Consider the following 21,771-nt stretch of genomic DNA (forward strand, 5'->3'; position numbering starts at 1 on the left):
ATACTCATTTTTTATGGACCACAGGCTCTGATATAACACCAGCCTTCTACAATACTAGACATTGATATATTATACCTACAGGATATTGTGCGCAATCATAGTCTTCGCTGTCCCATGCATTTTGAGCTTGAATCCCCAAACAAATTGTGAGTATGTGTTGATGATCAAGAGAATATTAGTAAAACCCCCTTTTGATTTCGGCATTGCTAGATAATCTGCCACGAAGAGTTCGAATGGATGTTGTCTGACGATAGGCTCAAGAAGCGAATTTAGGTCATGATGGCTTTGGTGATTGAGCAGTCCAGCCGAGGGCTACATATTCGGTGAGTTGGAGCTTGGTCATGTCGCGTCCCCAATGTCCGTGCTCCGCGTGTGTCATTAGGTATCTTCCATAGTTTGTTATTCAGGGACTGTATTAGATTGTTGTAGTAAATTTTGGCTGAATAATTGGTCTAGTAAATATGCATATCAATCCTTATAATAGTTTTCAACCAACATCATGTCTTTGAAATTTGCTATATTACTTGATGCCTACTATAATAGCTATGACAGTTGAAATGCTCATAATGCATGACAAATGGTAGGAACCAACTTTCTTCCTATGTATTTATGCACGAAATCCACCATTGAATAATGCAGGGATATTTATAGACTTATGCATTATATACTACATAGAGTAATGCGGAGCCTTTGCTCACTAGGGACCCTGAACAAATAAAATCAAGCAGGGAATGATTTTTCCTGCTTTTTAATGGCACCTGCCAGACCCCCCAAAGTGTAAACCTCGTCACAGCCATGAACCCTATGTTCATGTTATGAAACCCAAGGTCAAAGACTTACGCAAGACATCTGCATTACCCCAGCCTCCAGCCCATGCATGACACAAAATCTAACACTCAGTGACTGGCTAACTGTAGTCAGATATTATGATGATAACCAGCCTATATCACAGGAAGATGTTGTTAAGCATTTCAAGAATCTTCCTCAGGGTGCTTTGATATTTATGCAATCATCATTCTCTCGTCACATCACAGCAAAAGTAATGATCAGGCCTGTTTGTCATCAAATCCAACAGCTCTTTCAGGGAAAAGGGTCCAGATTGTTACCCAGCCAGATGTTGAAAAGGTGCTCGTTTTGTGGGTTGGTCATATGGAGCAGAAACGTGAAACTGTTACGCTTGTCTGACCAGAGGTCAGATGTAAACGAGATTTTGCCCTCTGCTTTCTGAGAGAATATAAGATGATTTGTAAGATCAAAGAGTCAGACACTTATGGCCATATCTTGCTCTAAAATGTCAAAATATTTGTACCACGTTTCAACTATCAACTTGCGGAGTTTTGTCCGATGGGGAATGTCGGACTCGCGTAGATCCTTCTGCAGAAGTCAAAGTAGCCATCAGAACTCAGGGCATTCCATTAAATTCACTGCCTAAAGATGCCAATCAATAACAGTATTGTAGAGAGCCAATACATACTCACTTGGTCATGGACCACAATAAATTTGACGAGTTGCCTGTGCATCTCCTCGATAGTAAAATCCGGTGTGTCATCTGCAAGTGCTGACCCACCTAGCCTGGGTCGTGAACCAAAGACCCCCCTGCCAGGGGGGAGGGCAAACCAAATGACTCAAGATACTTATTTGGGTCCTGGTTAAGCTAACCCGAACTGCCGTGTAACCATTAAAAGCCAGAGCCAAACTAGCCATAGCTGAACCACAGCATTACTAGGCCCAATGCTTATGGCAAAAAATGCAAAATTTGAGGAAGTCATGGATATACCAGAGGACAAGAGGTTAAAAAGTGGTGGTTGGGTACAAAATTTCCTGCAAATGTGAGCCAAGAGTTAATATTTTACACCATATCAATTTTCTGCTGCAAGTTGAATGCATGAGTTCAAACCAGCTGTGTTTCATTTTGAATTTTTGTTTACTTTTTTGAGAACGCTGCTACTATTTCTCTACTTGAAGGCCACATATATAAAGGAAGATAGAAAGATAAACAACTTAGTGCGTTGTAAGATTTTGATTTGTTGCATGCTGTGGCACTTGCTCGCTCCATGTCTCTTCCTCCAAAAAAATAATACTGTCCACAGCAACACACTAAGACTGACCTCAACAGAAGATCAAACTCACAGTGTCATTGTAAGACTATCATCTAAGCATGCTCTCACTGAACCCCTCCCCTTCACTTTCATGTCTTTTTTTTGAAAAATAATTTTTTTGGGTTAGTAGATTTATCTTTATATCTGCCTTTTTTTGCCCTTCCACTGTGGCAGTCCCAGAGTGCCACTATGGGCAGAATTCAAAAATAAATTCCTGTGTGAAGCATCCCTTAATTCACAGTGGCAGTCTTAGATTGCCACCGTGGACAGGGTCTTTTTTTTTTTTTGTGAAAGCATATGGTGTACATTTTGAATCAGAGCATGGTTATTGGATGGCAGTCTGAGAGCACCACTGCGTGCATATTATCTGAGAGTGGTGGGACCATAGACAGGGTAATTTATTTTGTGCAAACAAGAGGTGGATAGAGGGCAGACATTTGAAATCAGAACATGCCCATGGATGGCAGTCTGAGAGTGCCGCTGTGGTGCATGGTGAGATGGCTATATGTTTTTTTTGGAGGGTGGTGAGGAGTGCCAGTGGTGAGGAAGCTGATATCCTTATCTTGCAAGTGGAGCATAGACTCATTTTTTGATGAGCTCCACTCGCTCAGTGAATTGCATATAGTAGCTAGATTCAGGCATCATCAAAGTCAACGCACAGTGGCATTCCCACAAGATGTGCACCACTTTCATGAATTATGAATTCCAAGCATTATTTTTTTTAGAAGAGACATGGTAGAGTGAGCTTGAGTTTTTTTGCCCTTCCACTGTGGCAGTCCCAGAGTGCCGCTGTGTGCATGATCTAACAGTGGAGGGAGGTGGCAGATAGTGGTAGTCTCAGAGTGCTGCAGCTCTTATTCACCAGTGGCAGTCCTAGATTGCCACCGTAGACAGGGCCTTTTTTTTTTGAAAGCATATTTATCATGCTTATTTTGGCCTGGAGACAATCACATTGTCAAGTGTTTTTGACACCGCAAAGTTTCTACTTTCACCAGTGGCAGTCTGAGAGCGCCGCTGCATGCATAGTATCTGAGAGTGGTGGGAGAGAAGGGGAGGGATAGAATATTTATGTGGATGGTGAAGGGCATACATGAGCGGCCGTCTCAGAGTGCCACTGCGTGCATGAACGACTTTGATGATGCATTGTAACATAGTCATAGTCAGAAATACAGGATGCGCGCGTAACTTTTGCTTTATTCATCATGCTTATTTTTGGCTTTGCACGGAGTGCCACTGGAGACACGGTCTTTTTTCTTTCTTTCTTCTTGCACTTTATCTTTTGGCTGTGAAGCCATGACAGTTAGTGCTGCTGCATGTAGATTGCCATCATGGACAGGGTCATTTTTTTGTGAAAGCATGAGGCAGGCATTTTAAATCAGAGCATGTCATGGGAGGGCAGTCTGAGAGTGCTGCTGCATGCATGGTATCTGAGGAGTTGGTAGATAGAATTATTTATGTGGATGGTGAAGTGCATGCATGAGTGGCAGTCTCAGAGTGCCACTGCGTGCATGGTCAAACAGTGGTGGCGGCATTGTCAAGGGGGGGGGGGGGATGTTGATATAAAAGGGCATGCATATTTTGGGGAGCCATGTTGGGAGCTGCACGGCGGCCGTCTGAGAGTGCCATGGTATATTTTCATATTTTTGGGAGCCATGTTGAGAGCGGGTATATTTTCAGAATGTGGGGGCGGGGACGGGGTAAATTTTCATATTTTGGGGGGGAGCCATGTTGGGGGCCGCACGGCGGCCATCTGAGAGTGCCATGGTATATTTTCAGATTGTGGGGGATGGGGATGGGGTACATTTTCATATTTTGGGGGAGCCATGTTGGGGGCCGCACGGCAGCCGTCTGAGAGTGCCATGGTATATTTTCATATTTTGGGGGAGCCATGTTGGGGGCTGCACGGCGGCCATCTGACTGAGAGGGCCATGGTATGTTTTGAGATTGTGGGGTTTCATCTTTTGGGGAAGCCATGTTGGGGGCCGCACGGCGGCTGTCCCGGAAGGCCAGGTTTTGAAATTCACCCTTCTGGAAGCCATGTTGGGGGGCCGCACGGCGGCCGTCCCGGAAGGCCAGGTTTTGAAAATCGTCTGGCTATTGAAATGGGACCGTGGGAAAACCTAGGAATGCCGTTTTTTTGGCTGGTCCGGAACCTGAAGGTGCTCATAACTGGACCACCCTCACGGCTGGTTTGCAGAGATCGCTGTTCAAGTGGTCATCGTGTTCATCGGTGGCACCACATTCCAGGTGACACGTATTGCTGGTCGTAAATGGGGCATCTCACTTGCCCTCGGCTTCGTATCCATCCCCTTGGGCACGCTCATCCACCTACTGCCCAACAGACCCTTTGAACGCCTCTTCATCATGATGCGCTTACTCCCCAAACCCGAAGGCGGTCTTCTCAAAGTTCGCCCAGATGTTGAATGGAACTCTGTGATTGAACTTTTGCGTGACAATCTCGCCACGTTCGCTAACCTGCAGGGCGGGCGACTTCACTCGTCTTCATTTGTTGTGAAGAGCCATCAGGCTAGACTGCACGAAGATAAACGTGTTCCTCTGTATGTGTTGATGTTTAGTTTGTGAGATGGAATCCTTAATTTTTTCTAGCCCCTCGTTGATGACTATGATACCGACGCTTATTGCATCTTCCATCGGAGCTGGCTGGGCACCACAATCACGCGGTACACCGTCTGACCCTGCTCGTTATGATCCCTCAAAGTCCTCTGCTGCTCTCTGGGAAGGCAGGCTCCAAATTCATCCCGATACCAAGCCAGATGATGCACTGTATCGCACAAAATGGGGTGATGGCATCATGTGCGTTGTCTCTTGCGGTCGAGTTGTTCTCTATGCTGACGCATAGGTTTGCAGCTTTGATAGTGACTGGTGAATAAGCTTCTGGTTATCGTTTGGAAAGACGTACTGATGATGATGTCTCAGGAATCCCCATGCTGATCTTTAGGCTCAAGATCGTGCTCACCGTATCGGCCAGACAAAGGCTGTCCGAATCCTCCGTTTCATCACAGGGAAGAGTGTCGAAGAAGCTATGTATGCTCGTGCGCGGTACAAGCTCGATATCGACGACAAGGTCATCCAAGCCGGTCGATTCGACAACAAATCAACATAGGAAGAGCAGGAAGAATTCCTGGTAGGTGTTGCAGCAGCTCTCTCACATAACGAATAGCTAAATGAGTGGTATGCAGCGGTCCATCCTCGAAGCAGATCAAGAGGAGGAGAACGAAGAGGCCGGTGACATGAATGACGATGAACTCAATGAGATTTTCCGCACGATGGATCTTCAGCGAGAACGGGATGCGTTGGACGCATGGCGTGCGATCAGCAACAGGGGGAAGCCGTCGTTACCGCTCATGCAGCTTGAAGAGCTGCCTGAATGCTATCAGACGGATGAACTGTTCGAGCCGAAGGAGATTGATGATGCTATCCAGGGCCATGGTCAGCATCGTCGTAATGTCGTCAATTATAACAATGGTCTTAGCGATGAGCAGTGGGCGATGGTACGTCTAGTAGGATGTCGCGATGCATGCATGCTGATCGGGATGTTAGGCTGTGGAGGACGGTGAAGATTTGCAGGAACTCGTCGATCGTGCCCGTGGCAAGAAAGAACGACGCGCTGCCAACAAGCTTCTCAAGGAAACCGATACGCCTGGTCGTAGTACTCCAGCGTCAGACTTGGGTGTCGAGGTCGAGTTCACAATGGGGCATGCGAAGGTACGTGTTTATTCTATCTACTATACATTGATACAACGCTGACGGTGAATATTTGCGGGTCAAAGTCGCGAAAACGACACTATGAGGACCAGGTAAGTCTTCATTGATTAAGAGACATCCTAGGACTCACTTTAGGCTGGAATCACGAGCGACTCGTTCCGTCTCGATTCCTCTCGCCGATCCACCCCTTCACCCTTTCCCAAAGGCCCTTTGGCACCTCCGCATTCGCCTCTGCCTCCTCTGCTTCCGCCTCAGCCCGAATCGCCTCATTCGCCCTGATCGCAACATCGATCCATTGGCGCTTCCTCCCTCGCACGCTATCAAAAGACTTTGAAGCTGCCATTTACTTAACGAGATCTCGTCAATACGTCATACTTATAAGTACACTTGCACCACTTACTGTAGTTTTGTGCCTTGAAATAAATGTGTGTCCTTTTGATGCTTATCTGCGCATTATCGCGCTTGTTTGTCACGCGCTTTCTTTCGACTAAGACACTCAATCAAATAAATGTAAATAAGTGGTAAATAATATTTATTGACCGGCGGCAAGTCTCGAAAAAGGAAGTCAAGCAATGCGTGAATTTACTGATGCGGCACAGAGATCGACGTAGTTCCAGCAAATAGGTGGGAGCTTGACATCACGACAGAAGCTGGGCATCAACAGTTTTTGAACGTTGTAAATGATGTCAAAAGCATGGATGTGAGAACTCACTTATATTCATCATAAATTCACGTCTGATCAGTGGTCTAGAGGAATCGTATGCGCCAGGAGTTTAGTACATGGTTAAACGAGTTCTCGTGTACCACACAGTAATTGTGTCAATGCGAAGTTTTCTTTGGCAGAGAAAGTGGAACTCGTGCTGTTTCATACGCTTATGCAAGTCCCTCTATTCCCTTTCAAAATAGCAACGCCAACTTGAATCTTATACGCAATCGCCCGACTCAGTTCTCAATTCTTGATACCTGCAACACTCGTCTTTTCATGGGTTCTCATGTTCTACTCAAACCAATTCTACTCAGTGCAGACCACCACCCCGCAGTCCATGTCGTCCTCCTTCCAACCCTTGAATCCGTCCTCTACAGTCCAAACATAAGCGACATCCTCACCCACTTCAGTGTCAGACTTTTACTATGCCAATATCGTCGACAAAGTCAGAAGGGAAGTCAAAAATGGCCCAGCACTCCACACCGTGACGCCTATCACGTTATGCTAGACCTCGGTGCAGGTGTCTTTTTTCTTCCACCGAAATGGTAATTTACTATCGAGGGAAGCACTGTCATCCTAAGTTTGCGGTAAGTTGACGAGTAACCCAAGAGTAACTGGAGTATACTGTCGTGATAACTGGACTAGACATGCAGAACTCATTGTCGTTTCAGAGACTGGCGAAAGGGTCGAAAACTCGAAGGCAGCTGCGTCTGCTCAGTGCTGGCTGAAAGTAGTAACCAAGTACTAGTCCCGAAAGGAAATGATGGCCACCCGTTTTCATCCGACAACATCCAATCTGAGTCAAATCAAGTTCGGCGTTCAACTTTCCTATCTGTGATTGCCAATTGGAGCATCAATCGTATGTCTCTCGCATATATGTAATACAGTCTACTGATATACCTATGGCCAGATGGATAGCGGGTATAGCAAAAAATACAGCATGAAGTCTACCTACCTCTAATGATGAAATAAAAAATACGTCTAACCTGCAGGTCGTCACAGTATATAGGTCGTCAACTAAAGAAAGGTGTCATCAACGAAAACAGTCGTCTAAAGAAACAGTCGTTGAAAGAAAGACCCTACACCGGCAGATCCGCTAGGTCAGCTTTTTCGATTATGGTCACGTTCACGTCGTTAAGCTTTTCGTCAGAGTCCGTGCTCCGTCGAGCAGGAGTTCCGGGGTCGCCGTGTGTTGGTTGGGGTTTGTGGTCCGTGCTGCGGTCATAAAATATTGATACTGAAATGATTTCGATGGAGATGATTGCAAAGAGGAACCAAAATGCAGCGGCTCGTCCGCTATACTCATGCGAGCCCCCATGCCTGGCCTCCACGGATGTCTCTATCGAGCTGACTCCAGCGAGGCCAATTGCTGATCCAGATTGCAGAGCCCCGTTAAAGATAGCACCAACTGTGCCTGCCATGGACGAAGGCGCGGCTTGGAAGATAGCAATGCTATAATCACAGCAATTAGGACGTGTTTGTAAAACCACGACAATTTGGACTTACTTTGTGTGCGTATACGTCAGCATGGCCCCTGCGCTTCCTACAAAAAATGCTGGGAAGATGTATGGCCAATATTCTTCAGGCTTTCCCCCGCCAAGCGCCAGTAATGCGGTCGCGACCATGCAAAGGGACAAACCAGTAAGAATAATCCATTTCGGACTAAAGATGCGAGAAAGTGGTCCGGTGAAGCTTATAATGAAGGATGCGACACCTATCGGGATCCTGGTAAGTAAAAAACAGTCTCAATAACGGGCAACTTGGAATGGCAGTGAAGACCTTACATATGTGCAGCCGATGATATCGCCGGCCACTCAAATACGTTTTGCCACAGGGTGGTAAAAATACTGAACACTGTGCTCCACCACAGGAATGGGAAGAGCGCGACGCCAAAAAGAACGGAGAAATTGTGGTAAAACCATGTCCGAGGTGGTCTGGTACAAGATCAGCCAATGGTTGGTAGTTGGTGTAAGCATCTCTAATAACATACATTGCAGCTTTGTCCACAGGTATGATTGTTTCCAAGTAGAAAAACCCGATCACCATCAAGATCGACACGATTAACGGGACCAGTACCATTACGGATGCCCAGCCGTCAGTGGATCCGGATGTCGCAGCGAAGATAAACAAAATTAAGGCAACTATCGGAGCTCGTGAGTGATGCGAAGCCGAGCGTGCTGAAAATTCATACTAGTTAGGATGGTTACGCCGAGTAAGTCAAGACTTTTCCATTTCGCTGCTGCAGGCTCAAGATTGGCTTTTGTGTTTGAAATTTCTGGCGGTATGATGAAGACACACGCCAGAGCGGCTGGCGTAGCCACGATGGTTACAAACCAAAACACGAAATGGTAAGATGTCCACTCGACGAACATTGCACCAATCATGAGACCAAGGACTGTGGAGGGAACCATGATGTTAGTCATGGATAATCAGCTAGTCGAACTTCTCACCGCTAGCGGCGCAGCCGCAGCCTCCAAATAAGCCTATTGCACGAGCTTGTTCAAGCGGATCAGGAAATACATTGACCAGGAGTGTTAGGGCAGAGGGGATTGTCATCGCAGAAGCTGAGAAGCGATCTTCGTCAGCCAAAATCGTCGGACTGGCGGAAATGTTTACCTATTCCAATCAACGCTCTGAGAACAATGAGCGGAATGGTATTATTAACAAATCCAGCGCACAGCGAGATGACAGCGAGACCAGATACACCCCCGACGAACGCAGTTTCTACGAACCCATTAATGTGACTATGTGATAGGTACGGCATAGTACTTACTTGGGTTGTATACGTCGCTAATCCGGCCGCTCTAAACAATGCGTTGAAGTGCAAGGTCAGAATCGATGGGATGAGCACGCACGATGAGCAGAAAAGATGCAAAAGTCAATTGGAATCCACTGATGATCCAAGTGGACTGACTTTCAGTCATACCCATGGATACCTCGAGTGCAGGGATCGCGGAGAAGAGAGCTGAATTATTGAATGAATCTAAGAACTGAGCTAGACAGAACAGGAACAGTAAGATGAGTCTGCGAGTACGAGAATAAATGTGGGGTTCATGATCGACCACCGTTTCAGCCGGGGAGAGAGGCAGCATTGCACCAGAAAATTATAAACAAGACACTGAACCGTTAGTTCAGGAGCGACCAGCTGACGAAGGGGAGGTTGGAAACTCTCTCTGTCAAAATAGATGGATGGCTTCACGTTATAAGAGATATCTAGATAGCCAACCGGAAGATCTAAATTGTGTGCTCCACTCATGTGAACACATGAATGTGTATAAGTTTATGTAGACTATCTTTGGAGAGAATTTTAAGATTCTGGCAGCCTTTTTCTGTATGCGTAAGGAAGGACGTGCAACTAGTAGACTTACGGTGGGGTTCCGGGAAATACGCAGGGAATCCGTATACCCGACGATGATGTAGGCATTGTGGTTCAGCTACACAAACGGAAGTCGGATTTATTTCATGATGAGTGTAGGAGCATGAGCCATTGTACTTACCGTTGTCTTCGACTCAAGCTTTTTGGTCCTTGTCGCTCTATCAATGTCACAGAAACAAGCGCGAGTACTTCACCTCAACAGCGCGGAATTGTGCACCATCACCTCGTATGTGCAAAACAACTCTTCATTTCAAACCGTACGGCCACCGTGATAAGGAGGGAAAATCACTATGCTACTCGAGCTAACACGAGTTTAGAACTGTGTAGCACGAGTCTACGGAAGGCGGCCCAGACTCCAATGGAAGTTCAGACAGTAATCCCAGTGGCCATCGGTAGTGCTGGGGTAGGCAATTGACCAGCAGAAGTGTCAATGGAACGGTATAGAAGACCTCGGTCAATATGCTCCGATTCTTCAAAATCATAAAATTAGCCTTCCAACACTTCATTTCCGTCAACCGGCACCCATTCGTGTAGTCAGGAGGTGTAGCAGATAGGGGCATCCGAGGTGTCAGAGGTCCTAGGGTTACTAAGGTCTTACTAATACATAGTACCACGTGTGTTTGTATCTAGTCGCGACTCACCATTCCATGGCTTCTTGCTCACTAGCACTTTCCAGTAGCGCAATGGCCGTGTCGATCTCACCAAGCGATATATATTTAGGTCCTGCAAGGTTATACGAGTTTGAGGTGCGCAAAATTAGCTTCTAGTTCGGCATTGATACTTCAAGTTTTACACTTGCGAGTTGGTCACAATCCTGAATGCAAAGACCATCTGGACGGTGTTTGCAGGACTACTGCTGGGCAGTAGTAGCATTCAGATCTGTCGTCGACCTTTTCGCCACGGATTGAAATTGTTGGTCATGAAAGATAAGATCTAGACAGGGCCGGCAAGTGCAGCGGTAGGCATCACACGATCGTAAATGATTGATTGATCGTCCATGTGGTACAAGCTAACAGTCTTTCTACGCTACAGGTAAGAAGCTGACGAAGGTTACTGAAATGTTTCGCTGTGATCGGTTCATTCCCTGTAGTTTCAGGCAGAACCGGCTGACTCTTCTGCCAAGAACACTAGATGTGATGTCCTCGAACCGTGACATTTGCGAGACACTTTGTACACTGGCATTAACGCACGTTGTAGATTTCCCGATCTTCTCAACTTGTTTCTGGCCGGTAAGTCCGCGTCTTATGAACACCCATGAACACAAAATTTCTAATCATGCCTTTATTTTTGTTCAGCCGAGAATGCTGCAGCCATGAGGATGGCCAAGCTTCTTTTCGGAACCCGAATCAGTTTTTTGGCAAGTCGCCTGATGTTTTCCTTCGCACTTCGCGTTATTCCTTGTTGAAACGTTGATGCGTGTCTCACGCTTTAGATCACTTATGCTTTCCCCATGTTTTCCGAATGTACATTCATGTATTTATAGTCTACTCGCGCTCCTCCCTGGCTGCGGTATATCCAATATTCTAGCCTTGCACACCCCTTGTGATAACAACTTCCTAGACTCGTGCCAGTCAAGCTGATCCGGTCAATCAAAAAAGGGTATATAGGGTATTCAACCTCCCTGTATCAAAATAGCTATACATACTCCAATTGTACTTTGGCCAACCTATACTAGTTATCGTTATGTATGTATGGCTCGCACACAATCCACATAGGCTCATAAGGACACAAATCGAGTGATAAAATATATAGTAAATGGGGATGAGAGAAGAGTTGAACAGACGAGTGTGATGGAGGCTGTGATAGCCAGATGAATGAAGGACTAATAAAAACCAGGATACATAAGCACTCGACAACCTACTGCGGATGCTGTGAACTTGGTCCCGAAAAACTATGCCCCGGCGCACTAAACGCATACGCAGCATCTGGCGGAGGCGGTGGCCCAGGAGGCGGCGCATACGCAGCAACGCCACTGATACCAGATGAAGATGACCGTCCGCCGACACGTGACGGCCGTGGTCCAGCAAGAGATGGAGGCGCAGGCGCATACCCCTCACCAAGAACTTCCTCGGCATCCATTTCACCCTCACCCTCATACGGATTCCGTAGAGGCTCGGCTGTCATGGCGCTCAACCTATAACTCTGACCCTGCGCGGCGTTAGCCTGCAACTCCCATCCCACGGTATCTGTGCTTTCGTGGCGGAGGGGCTTGGTTCCTAATGTGGGGGTTATGTCACCCGGGAAGGGGTTTGGATTTTCCGGTTTCTTAGGTTGGGGTGCGTGTATGCGTGGGTCTGGTGTGTAGCCTACGGCGCGGCCTTCGCTGTCCCATTGCTGGTAGGGAGGGTCGTAGGGGGCGTCTGAGAAGGAGTTGAGGGGAAGAGTGGTGTCTGAGGTATTGAATACTGCGGAGGTGTTTGCGCCGCCATTTTGATACAGTGATTCACTCTCGGCGTCCAATTTCGCTTGACTGAAGAAACGATAAGATTGTGATGAGTAGGGACAGTGACGGTACTGACCGTGCTTTGCGTCGCTCATACACGATTTGTGGCTTGACACGGTTTATTTCTCTGGTGATATACCACATGGCAGCCACGGTGACCAGGACGGTGATAACACCGACGACGTCGCTGATGATCTTGTTCTTTGAATTGGCAGCCGCTGAAGAAACCATGAGGATACGGTCGTACATAAGGGTAAGGACTTACAGGTGCCACTACTTTCCAATAAAGTTCCAATGTACACAGTTATAAACTGTTTTGGCATAGAGAGGGCTGCTGCCAGCATGAAAACAAAGATGTTCATGCCGCATACTGCGAATAATGCAGTGGTGACTGGACACACGTAAGGCAAAGATTGTATGAGAGAATGGAAGAAACAAACAGTGAGGCGGGATGGCGCTGTAACGGGCGATCAACGCAATCTTGAAACCGCCCTCGCGGACGACTCTTCCCAAAGAGGAGTAAATGACACTGCTTTTCTCTATCTTGTGACCACGAGTTGAACAGAGGTGTTTGAAGGCACTGAAGGAAACAGTAAGGAATGACCCAAACGTCGTAGAAAGTGAGACATACTAAAAGTTTCCTATTTCACCGATGAAAGTGCCAGCTGCTACTATGGCGAAACCAATCCATACGCCCCATACGAGACCACACACGATAGCCAGTATCTCGTGGCCGAAGAGCTGATGGGAAGTATGTTAGTGTGAGAAGAGATGAAGGGTCGATGCGCATACCGGAGGGAACGATATCACAAAGAAAATGGCTATAGGGATTATCCATCCAAACTTGAAGCTGAAAGAAAGGTGAGTGCTATGGTATGACGGGACTGGGATCGACATACTTGTGCATCCAGTTAGCTGCTGGTTGAATTTTATGTACGATTTGGTCATGATAGAATATGAAGAGGGCGCCCAAAACGGCGGCGAGGATTAGAGCAATATAAATAACTGCTTGCCGTCAAACCAACAGTTGATATGTAGGTAGATGTAGACGTACTGATTCGTTTCTTCGTCCACATCTTCTTTTTATCGAATATGGACTTGAAATTGAAGAATGTCTTCTGATCGAGGGCCTGTATCTCACTGGGAGTTGGACTGGGGGTACGAGATATTCGGCGAGCGTCTTGATGAACATCGTTGGAATATGGTGAAGAATAGGGAGGACTTGGGACATATTTTGAATAATTGTCCATTGTCGTCGTGAAGCAAAATGGAGCGAACGAGCGTGTAATTTCTGTGGCGGGTTGATCCTTTTGTTGTAGAGTTGTGACGGTCAAAAGTCAAGGTAAGTAATAACACAGCCGCAATTCCATATGTGTATACTACAGTGCAATTGACGACTCATCCATCAACAAATACATAGCTTCATCTGCATTAGCCGCAGTCAACGACAAAGCTGACCACAGGTCAACCACGAGTAGTGCTATAATTATTGGTGGCCAATCTGGTCAAACTAGTGATGGAATTGCTGATGCGGATCATCATAAACGTGTCACACGGCACTCATTCTATCACTAATTCATAGTCATCGAGGGAATAACCCAGCTACCTCAACAGCATCAGCGGCATCACAACCAACCTGGAATGTACTACATCTTGACTACATCTGTCAACAAACCACAGCCCTCAGCGCCAGCAATAATCATCGGCAATATCAAACATCGGGTTCCTCCGGCCGCTTATGTTTAAATTCATCGAGGAGGACAGGCAACATCATGTCAACTCACCAACCTCACTGCGCCTGCATAGGAAATGCCTACTGACGATATCCCGTCCTAACGGATGCACTGGTTGTTATGGAACCGAGCCACCGACCCCGTCTATTCTAGAAGCAAAATCAGATGTTGTCGCTCTTGCGCATTGAAATTCATTACGTCTGGTGAGCCCGAAGAGCTCAAGCTGGAACACGGACCGCCTTTCGCTTGTCATCAGCTCAAAAAACACGAGCGTGTACGGCCAGTGGCTACCCGAGAGTCTCCAGGAATCAGGCGGTAATAATGCGGTGAAGCAAATCGAGACTGCTGCCTGCAGCATGCTGCGCGGAGCGGCAGCACTGCATTGCTTTGGGTGGTATTGCTAGAACGCAGGGTCGGTCACAATGTGTACGTATCCCCTTTAACTCGCTCCACAACTCGAGGATGTACCCTCAAGAGCCGAGCTTTCACGTGGTCGAGGTCTGCACATTAATGTATCAGAGAGATATACGACTCACTTCCCTGCCAATTTCTCGAATCATTCGAAAGCAAAGACGCCAACGAATTGGATGCGCCTGTGTATATGAAGACCTTTGTACAAGACGCCAGAGACAACAAGCTGACTATCACGTTCATGTTCACTTCGGACGGAATTCCAGGACGTGCGTATCCTCTATCATCATATTCACTTCTCACGATCCTGATTTACTCTAGTCCATGGCTGTTTCTTTAGCTCACACTCCGATGCAGAAGCAGTTTCATGCATTATAGCGCCGGAGATGACATGTGCCCGATAGCAAAGGCTGCGGAAGCGAGACCCATGCCTTTCGTGAAAACCTAGGTCAATGATCAGGTGTACTTTGTTATTTTGTCCCAATATAATACAATCAGGAGTACGTACCTCGGTATTGTTTATGGGATAGAGAAAGACGGCCCGTCCTATTTCACAACCTCACCATTTTGGCTTACATGCTCATCGCCTGTCGTGCCTACCTTTCGGATGCCAGCAAAGATGCAAAAGTAGCCGTCATCTGCGCGGCGATCGAGTTCATCTGGTTTTGAGGCGAGCTTCCTCCAGGTCATACCACCCCGTATTCTTCACACAGTTTTGACTCGGAATCGGCTCACAAATCTAGTGGGAAGCGGGGGACGGAGGATGCACAGGGTGAATGCAAAACGACAAATATCTGGCAACAAGAACAGGAAAGAGAAAGGCAGCAGTACCCACACTCATACGGCAACGGCCGTAGGCGACGGCTTATAGGAAGAAAAATGCAAGTAGTGGGCTTGTATCATAGAGCATGGTCAGCATACAACAATGTAATAACAAAATCATCATGCAGGCGTGATTTAACTGAGATATATGTAGGACAACGGGGGAATGAAAGGGGTCAGGATTACAGAAAATGCAATAAAATAGCAAATCGAGCCTCAAACTAGACACCTATGTGAACCAATACGATCTGCTGCTCCAGTGAAATATTCTTGCGCCGCAATTTCTTCACAGCCTTGTGCAACGCCACCGCCGCGCGCGTGCAGTCCAATCTGCCTGAATCATCTACCATGTTCTCGTAAAAAGCAGCTACAACCTCCTGTGCAACCTCGTCGTCGACAGACCACATGGAACCAATTACGCTGCGAAATCCGGAGAATTGCATTGCCGCAGCGAGATGGATCGACTCATCGGGACTCTTCTCATCGCCTACGGTAGTGTGGCAAGCCGATAAGAACGCAAACTGCGGGTTCTGCCAGTTGGATCGGATGATGTCCTTGATCATCAACGGCCCATCACGCATTGCGAAGGAAGATTCAAATGGTTGTTGTCGATTCGGCATTCCGTGGCAAGCCAGGTGAAGCCACTGTGTATGGTTCAGCGCATCGAATGCACCCTCGACTGTTGCGTCGCTGTCCTCGAGCGACGTGAAGGATGATACGATGGGCGCGAGACGCTGGGTGACAACGACTAGCTCGAGAGCTACACATTCAAGTGGCCTCCCTCCGTCCGGGTTTCCTTGACCAATGGCAACAAAATGTTGCGGGGACGCATCTTGAGAAACCTGCTGTCTTGCACGAACAAGTATCGCCAAAGTGGGGGTGTACGAGGAGATGTAGATGTGAGACAAACTGTCTCTTTTCTTTTCGTAGGCTCCTGCTGCATGTAGAGGAAGCAGCGTGAATTCAGCAGTGGGACACCACCAGATGCGCGAGCCAGGGTGAACATTTGACAACCTAAGGGCTTGTACTATGGGGTCAACAATGACATGCCAAATTTTACGTAGGATGCTGACAAGCTTGAGCTGAGTATCAGAAGAACCAAATTCTCTTGTAAGGGACTGAAACTCAGAGGACAAATCAGAAACTTCGGTCTGCGTGATGTCAATTGGAACATGGACAGGATCTTGGTGATTGAAAACAATCAAGGCGTCGCAGCTGTACTGACTAGCGTTGACAATGATGACAGGGCCTTCTTCAGCCGCCTTCTTTAAGTCGGAGAAAAGGGGAGGTAGGAGAAACCGAGAAAAGTCGGGAAGCATGCGTATGCGTGAAACCACGTCATCCCATTGCATGGTCAGTTGGCGGATTTCCGGAGATTGGTCTTCAACAGGCTCATCGAACGCGTCACGGAGGCGAAAGCTAAGTTGCTTGAACTCTTCTGCCAAGGCTGCGCCGGTGTTACGAGCCATAGAAAGTTCATCAAGGGGTGTGCGGAAGCGTGCCAGCTGGGTCCAGAATACTGCACGGCCTTGCTCCACCAGTTCTACGGCGACTGTCAGCTCGCCATGACGAACGCTGCACGAGAAAGCATCCACAGCAAGCGAAGCCGTGGCCATCCTCACGACATCGAAATGACGTGACGAAGGCGACAAAAGAGTGACATGCTGATCTAGGAATTTCAACGCAGTTTGATATGCAGCTAATGCAGAACCATGGTTCATGTCCTCGGCAGTGATCGCCCATGAGTGAGCAGCAGCAAGATCCATACGAGAGACTGCATGAGATATGTGGGGCAGCTGTAAGAACAAGCTAAATGCTTCATCAAGGTCAGACGGGACGCCCCGCTCAGTGAATCTGCGTTGAAGGCTGACGGCGAGATTCTCGAGAGACCGTGATCGATCAGAATGACCGAGGGGGCGAAGGAGTAGTGCAGTCCGATGGAGCTCGATGCACTCATCAAGGTCAGACGGGGTGGCCCGCCACCAGAATCTGTCTCCAAGGCTTATGGCAAGATTGCTGAGAGACTGTGATCGATCAGAATGACCTGAGGGGCGAAGGAGTAGTGCAGCCCGATAGAGCTCAATACACTCATCAAGGTCAGATGGGAGGCCCTGCTGGTTGAATCTCTCCGCGAGGCCGGTAGCGAGATTGTCGAGAGACTGTGATCGATCAGAATGACCAGGAGGATGAAGGAGTAGTGCAGCCCGATGGAGCTCGATGCACTCATCAAGATCAGACGGGAGGCCCCGCTGAGCGAATCTCTCTCCAAGGCTAGTAGCGAGATTGTCAAGAGACTGTGGTCGATCAGAATGACCAGGGGGACGAAGGAGAAGTGCAGCCCGATGGAACTCAATGCACTCATCAAGGTCAGATGGAATGCCCCGCTGCATGAATCTGTCTCCAAGGCTGTTGGCGAGATTGTTAAGAGATGACGATCGAAGAGAATGACCGGGGGGACGAAGGAGTAGTGCAGCCCGATTGAGCTCGATGGACTCATCAAGGTCGGATGGAACACCCCGCTGCTTGAATCTGTATCGAAGGCTGATGGCGAGGTTGTTGAGAGAGAATGATCGATCAGAATGACCAGGAGGACGAAGGAGTAGTGCATCCCGATGGAGCTCAATGCACTCATCAAGGTCATATGGGACACCCCGCTGCGTGAATCTGTCTCTAAGGCTGAGGGCGAGATTGTTGAGAAACAACGATCGAAGGGAATGACCGGGGGAACAAAGAAGCAGTGCATCCCGATTGAGCTCGATGGATTCATCAAGGTCAGATGGAACACCCCGCTGCGTGAATCTGTCTCTAAGGCAGCCGGCGAGATTGTTGAGACACTGCGATCGATCAGGGTGACCGGGAGGGAAAAGGAGTAGTGCAGCTCTATTGAGCTCGATGGACTCATCAAGGTCAGATGGGACGCCCCGCTGATTGAATCGGTCCCAAAGGCTGACGGCAAGACCTTGCAGAGACTGTGGTCGATCAGAATGATCGAGGGGGTAAAGGAGTAGTGCAGCTCGATAAAGCTCGATAGACTCATCAAGGTCAGACGGGACACCTCGCTGAGTGAATCTGTCTCCGAGACTCATAGCAAGATTGTTGAGAGGCAACAATATGTCAGAATGACCAAGGGGACGAAGGAGCAGTGCATCCTGAAGAAGCTTGATGGACTCATCAAGGTCAGGTGGGGCACCCCACTGAGTGAATCTGTCTCGCAGGCTGACAGCGAGATTGTTGAGAGACGACAGTCGATCAGAATGACCGAGGGGGCAAAGGAATAGTGCAGCCCGATTGAGCTCAATGCACTCATCAAGGTCAGATGGGACGCTCCGCTGAGTGAATCGGTCCAAAAGGCTGTTGGCAAGACCTTTGAGAGACCGTGGTCGGTCAGAATGATTGAGGGGGTAAAGGAGTAGGACAGTTCGATAAAGCTCGATGGACTCATCAAGATCGGATGGGACGCCCCGCTGCGCAAATCTGTGTCGAAGGCTGACGGCGAGATTGTTGAGGAAATGTAATCGATCAGAATGTTCGGGGGGACATCTATTCAAGGCTTCTCGATGCTGTTCCACATCGTCTGCCATGCTGTGATACCACAATGAAGTTGCACGAGGACTGTCAGAAACTCAGGAGGATATAGTCGAAAGCGCAACTGGGCGAAGATGACTGTTATCCACCTTTCATCAGTACAGGAACCAGTTTAAATCGCAATGCGTACGCACATCGGAATCCGATCAATGTCGGAGTACAAGCAGTAGAAACCTGTGGGAGGAAATGATATGCTGAGCGCTAGTCGATCATAACAGGTTCCACGTGTCCACTACGGTCGACAGCTACTAATCCGTTAAAGTATCCCGACAGATCGAAGCTAAGGAGCTCTGCGCCTGTAAACCTGCAAATTAGTGAAGTGTCGGAGGCTGGGGAATGGCTAGTGCAACATGGAGAGCATGGTTTGATCACGATTATGAAGTTCGTGCTTGCTGTGGAGAATGTTGTAATGATGTGTGGACATACCAGTGTTTAGCCGCTCAGCCCCGCTGACGTGCCCGTCCTGCTTCTGTGGTCTTCTTTTCTTTGCCGCTGATGGGTACCTTGACGAGCACATTTTACATGTTTTTGCCACTGCAACGTTCCACATCAAGATTTCATGCCTACGAGTCCTCACTCCCTTTATCCCGGGCAAGGTAGGTATGGTCCTCCGTTTTCAACGTTGTGGCCTTTGGCTGGCAACTTCGAACTCGCATGCTGGTACTGGCTTTGGATGTAGTGGGTTTAGGATTGGGCATACGAGAGCGGTGGAGACGGATGCGAATCATGCGATAGACGATTCATCTGAGTCGAAACCTGGAGAAATTGTTTCAATGTCGTAGTGTTTCACAGATTCTCAGTGCAGTGGCAGGTGACTTACCTGCTGTATGAATGATGCAAATATACTTTACGCCCGTAATCTCCCGTAATAGTCAATATAGATGTACTAGCCGCCAGACCGTCGGAATTAGGGCCCAGGGGTTTGCGTTGTGAACTATTGGACTTACTACTTGATCTCACATGATCACGTTCAGTCAGCCTATTGAATCAGGTGGCTCAAAGATTTCGATAACTTCCGGCACACGGCACGATCACTCCGTACTACCGTGACGAGCCGTTGACGACCTTTTCCTTCGACATTGATTTACTCTTCAACTGAACCATGTGAACACCTCTATCAAATAGTCACGAATAGATAGTCTCGTCTTTCTCTGCATCTACATATAGCTTGATCAAAGCTAGAACGTGAACGCCAGTTTTTGTTGGGCCTTCCCTCCCACCAATGACCACCGCCATCGACAAAGCTTTCTACGACGAACAAGGGTACATCATCATCCCAAATCTAATTCCTCCACAGACGTTCGAGGCCCTCGAAGAGGCCTGTGAGCGTGTTATAGCTAAAACCAGATCTGGATCATGGCCTCACCGGCGCACCGTTGGAAGACAATTCCCTCCGTTCGACGATAGCAATCCGGATTCATGGGGCGTTCAACACCTCATGCATCCCGACCTTGATGAGCCCGCATTTACAGAGTGGTACACCTCAGATGCGCTTATTAATGTTGCGACGAATTTGTTGCAATGTAATGAAGATGAGCTGCAGATGGGTATGTGTGTTGCTTCGCCTGATAGTTTGCTCGATGTTGATGTACTTTTCAGAGCTTTCCAACCTGTTGATCAACCCATTAGAACATGATTTTGCCCTTCGATGGCATCGTGACGACGTACGAGAAAATGCGACCGCTGAAGAGGAAGTTGTTGCTCTTGCACTCTGGACGCATGGTGTGAGTGCTCGTAGTCAATGATTTGGTTGTTCTAAATAACTTCTAGGTCCAATGGAATACGCGAGTACTCTCCAACGTCGAATTGTTGATGATTTATCTGAACCATGAACAGCGCTTTGTACGAGGACTCGTGTCTCTACCTCATCCCAAAGACCCATAGATTCCCAAGAACGGAGCTTCAGAGAGCCCAGTCAATGACACAAGCACCGCCTGCGAATCCCTTAGACATGCCCGGAGCGATTCAAGTCACCTTGCAACGTCAGTTTATTTCTTCTCCAAGTGCGTCTCACCGAGCTTAAATACCAAGCTGGCGAGACGGTGATCTATAATAACAATATACTACACTGCGGAGCATACAACTCGAAACAGCGCCGCGCGACGCTCCATGGTTGCATGGGCGACATACGTGGTGGATCGACAAGAGCCAAAAATGTCCTCCAGCATGGACTGTTGTGGATGACGGAGGACCGCTTCCGTGATCGGTTGAATGAGAGAGGAAAGAGGATGCTTCAGGCTCTCATCGATATGAAGAATGGTGTTCAAGGCGATCTCGGATATTCGCTAGTGAATTAGACGTAGGAAAAGTGTTTTCATCAATTGAAGTTAAACTTAAAAATGTATCTGAGCTGCTTGATCAGTTTCGAGGATGTTGATGGTTGACGCTGTCGGTACTCACTTGAGCAAAAAATTGGGCATGTTTGTGACGTGCCCGTTCCTCTACAGTCGGAATGAAAGTCGCAACATCTGCGGAAGCTGGGTTCACAAGGCAGGCTTGCAGTGCTCATCGATACTGGCACCATATTCATCGGCGCTCAGTTCTATTCGTCGCTGACAGAACCTCATAACAACTCGTTTTAAGCAGTTTTAACAACGATGTCACAAGAATTGCTTGCAGAATCCTTATCAAAATCGCCTACGACGACGACGATGTAGTGAGTCGCTGATGCTGGGAGTCAGCGCTTTATCGAGGCCCTGATAAATAATCAAGAAGGAACTTCCCAACGAGTCAGCCTAGGAATCACACAATTAGCTTTGGTAGCGAGACTGATGAATTCAACGTCACCGTGTAATTGTAATTTTCATTGCATTCTATCGCCGTTTGAGTTGGACTGGTGAAGTCTGATCGTTGTCGTATATGCAAGCTTT

At 47.8% G+C, this 21,771-nt stretch overlaps 5 protein-coding genes across 5 annotated transcripts; 2 read left to right on the forward strand and 3 right to left on the reverse strand.

Annotated features, from left to right (window-relative positions):
* Positions 1–5,058: 5,058 nt before the first annotated feature.
* Positions 5,059–5,223, forward strand: F5891DRAFT_956481 (uncharacterized protein; the record flags this gene model as incomplete). Its single annotated transcript, XM_041375411.1, has 1 exon — positions 5,059–5,223. A coding segment is annotated over one exon (165 nt), but the record flags the coding sequence as incomplete, so codon positions are not given.
* Positions 5,224–7,391: 2,168 nt separating this feature from the next.
* Positions 7,392–9,955, reverse strand: F5891DRAFT_1240733 (major facilitator superfamily domain-containing protein; the record flags this gene model as incomplete). Its single annotated transcript, XM_041369718.1, has 10 exons — positions 7,392–7,983; positions 8,038–8,193; positions 8,316–8,465; positions 8,522–8,708; positions 8,756–8,926; positions 8,982–9,095; positions 9,148–9,255; positions 9,305–9,335; positions 9,387–9,555; positions 9,900–9,955. The coding sequence occupies 10 exons, from the start codon at positions 9,953–9,955 to the stop codon at positions 7,611–7,613; spliced, it is 1,515 nt and encodes a 504-aa protein (XP_041223363.1). The 3' UTR covers positions 7,392–7,610.
* A 1,521-nt stretch (positions 9,956–11,476) lies between these two features.
* Positions 11,477–13,742, reverse strand: F5891DRAFT_505147 (uncharacterized protein). Its single transcript, XM_041372057.1, has 8 exons — positions 13,405–13,742; positions 13,250–13,355; positions 13,143–13,200; positions 12,982–13,091; positions 12,791–12,930; positions 12,616–12,741; positions 12,427–12,568; positions 11,477–12,377 (listed from the first exon to the last, which is right to left on the reverse strand). Exons 1-8 carry the CDS (start codon positions 13,598–13,600, stop codon positions 11,765–11,767), a joined length of 1,491 nt encoding a protein of 496 aa, XP_041223364.1. The 5' UTR covers positions 13,601–13,742; the 3' UTR covers positions 11,477–11,764.
* Positions 13,743–15,235: 1,493 nt separating this feature from the next.
* On the reverse strand, positions 15,236–19,163 carry F5891DRAFT_505228 (TPR-like protein). Its single transcript, XM_041372058.1, has 2 exons — positions 19,036–19,163; positions 15,236–18,979 (listed from the first exon to the last, which is right to left on the reverse strand). Exon 2 carries the CDS (start codon positions 18,895–18,897, stop codon positions 15,538–15,540), a length of 3,360 nt encoding a protein of 1,119 aa, XP_041223365.1. The 5' UTR covers positions 18,898–18,979; positions 19,036–19,163; the 3' UTR covers positions 15,236–15,537.
* Positions 19,164–19,869: 706 nt separating this feature from the next.
* F5891DRAFT_1174426 (uncharacterized protein) lies at positions 19,870–21,198 on the forward strand (the record flags this gene model as incomplete). Its single annotated transcript, XM_041365668.1, has 5 exons — positions 19,870–20,448; positions 20,501–20,625; positions 20,672–20,709; positions 20,738–20,883; positions 20,906–21,198. Exons 1-5 carry the CDS (start codon positions 20,124–20,126, stop codon positions 21,196–21,198), a joined length of 927 nt encoding a protein of 308 aa, XP_041223366.1. The 5' UTR covers positions 19,870–20,123.
* Positions 21,199–21,771: the final 573 nt, after the last annotated feature.

The sequence above is a fragment of the Suillus fuscotomentosus genome (genome assembly GCF_016647785.1).
Source record: "Suillus fuscotomentosus strain FC203 chromosome Unknown F5891scaffold_43, whole genome shotgun sequence".
NCBI classification, from domain to species: domain Eukaryota; kingdom Fungi; phylum Basidiomycota; class Agaricomycetes; order Boletales; family Suillaceae; genus Suillus; species Suillus fuscotomentosus.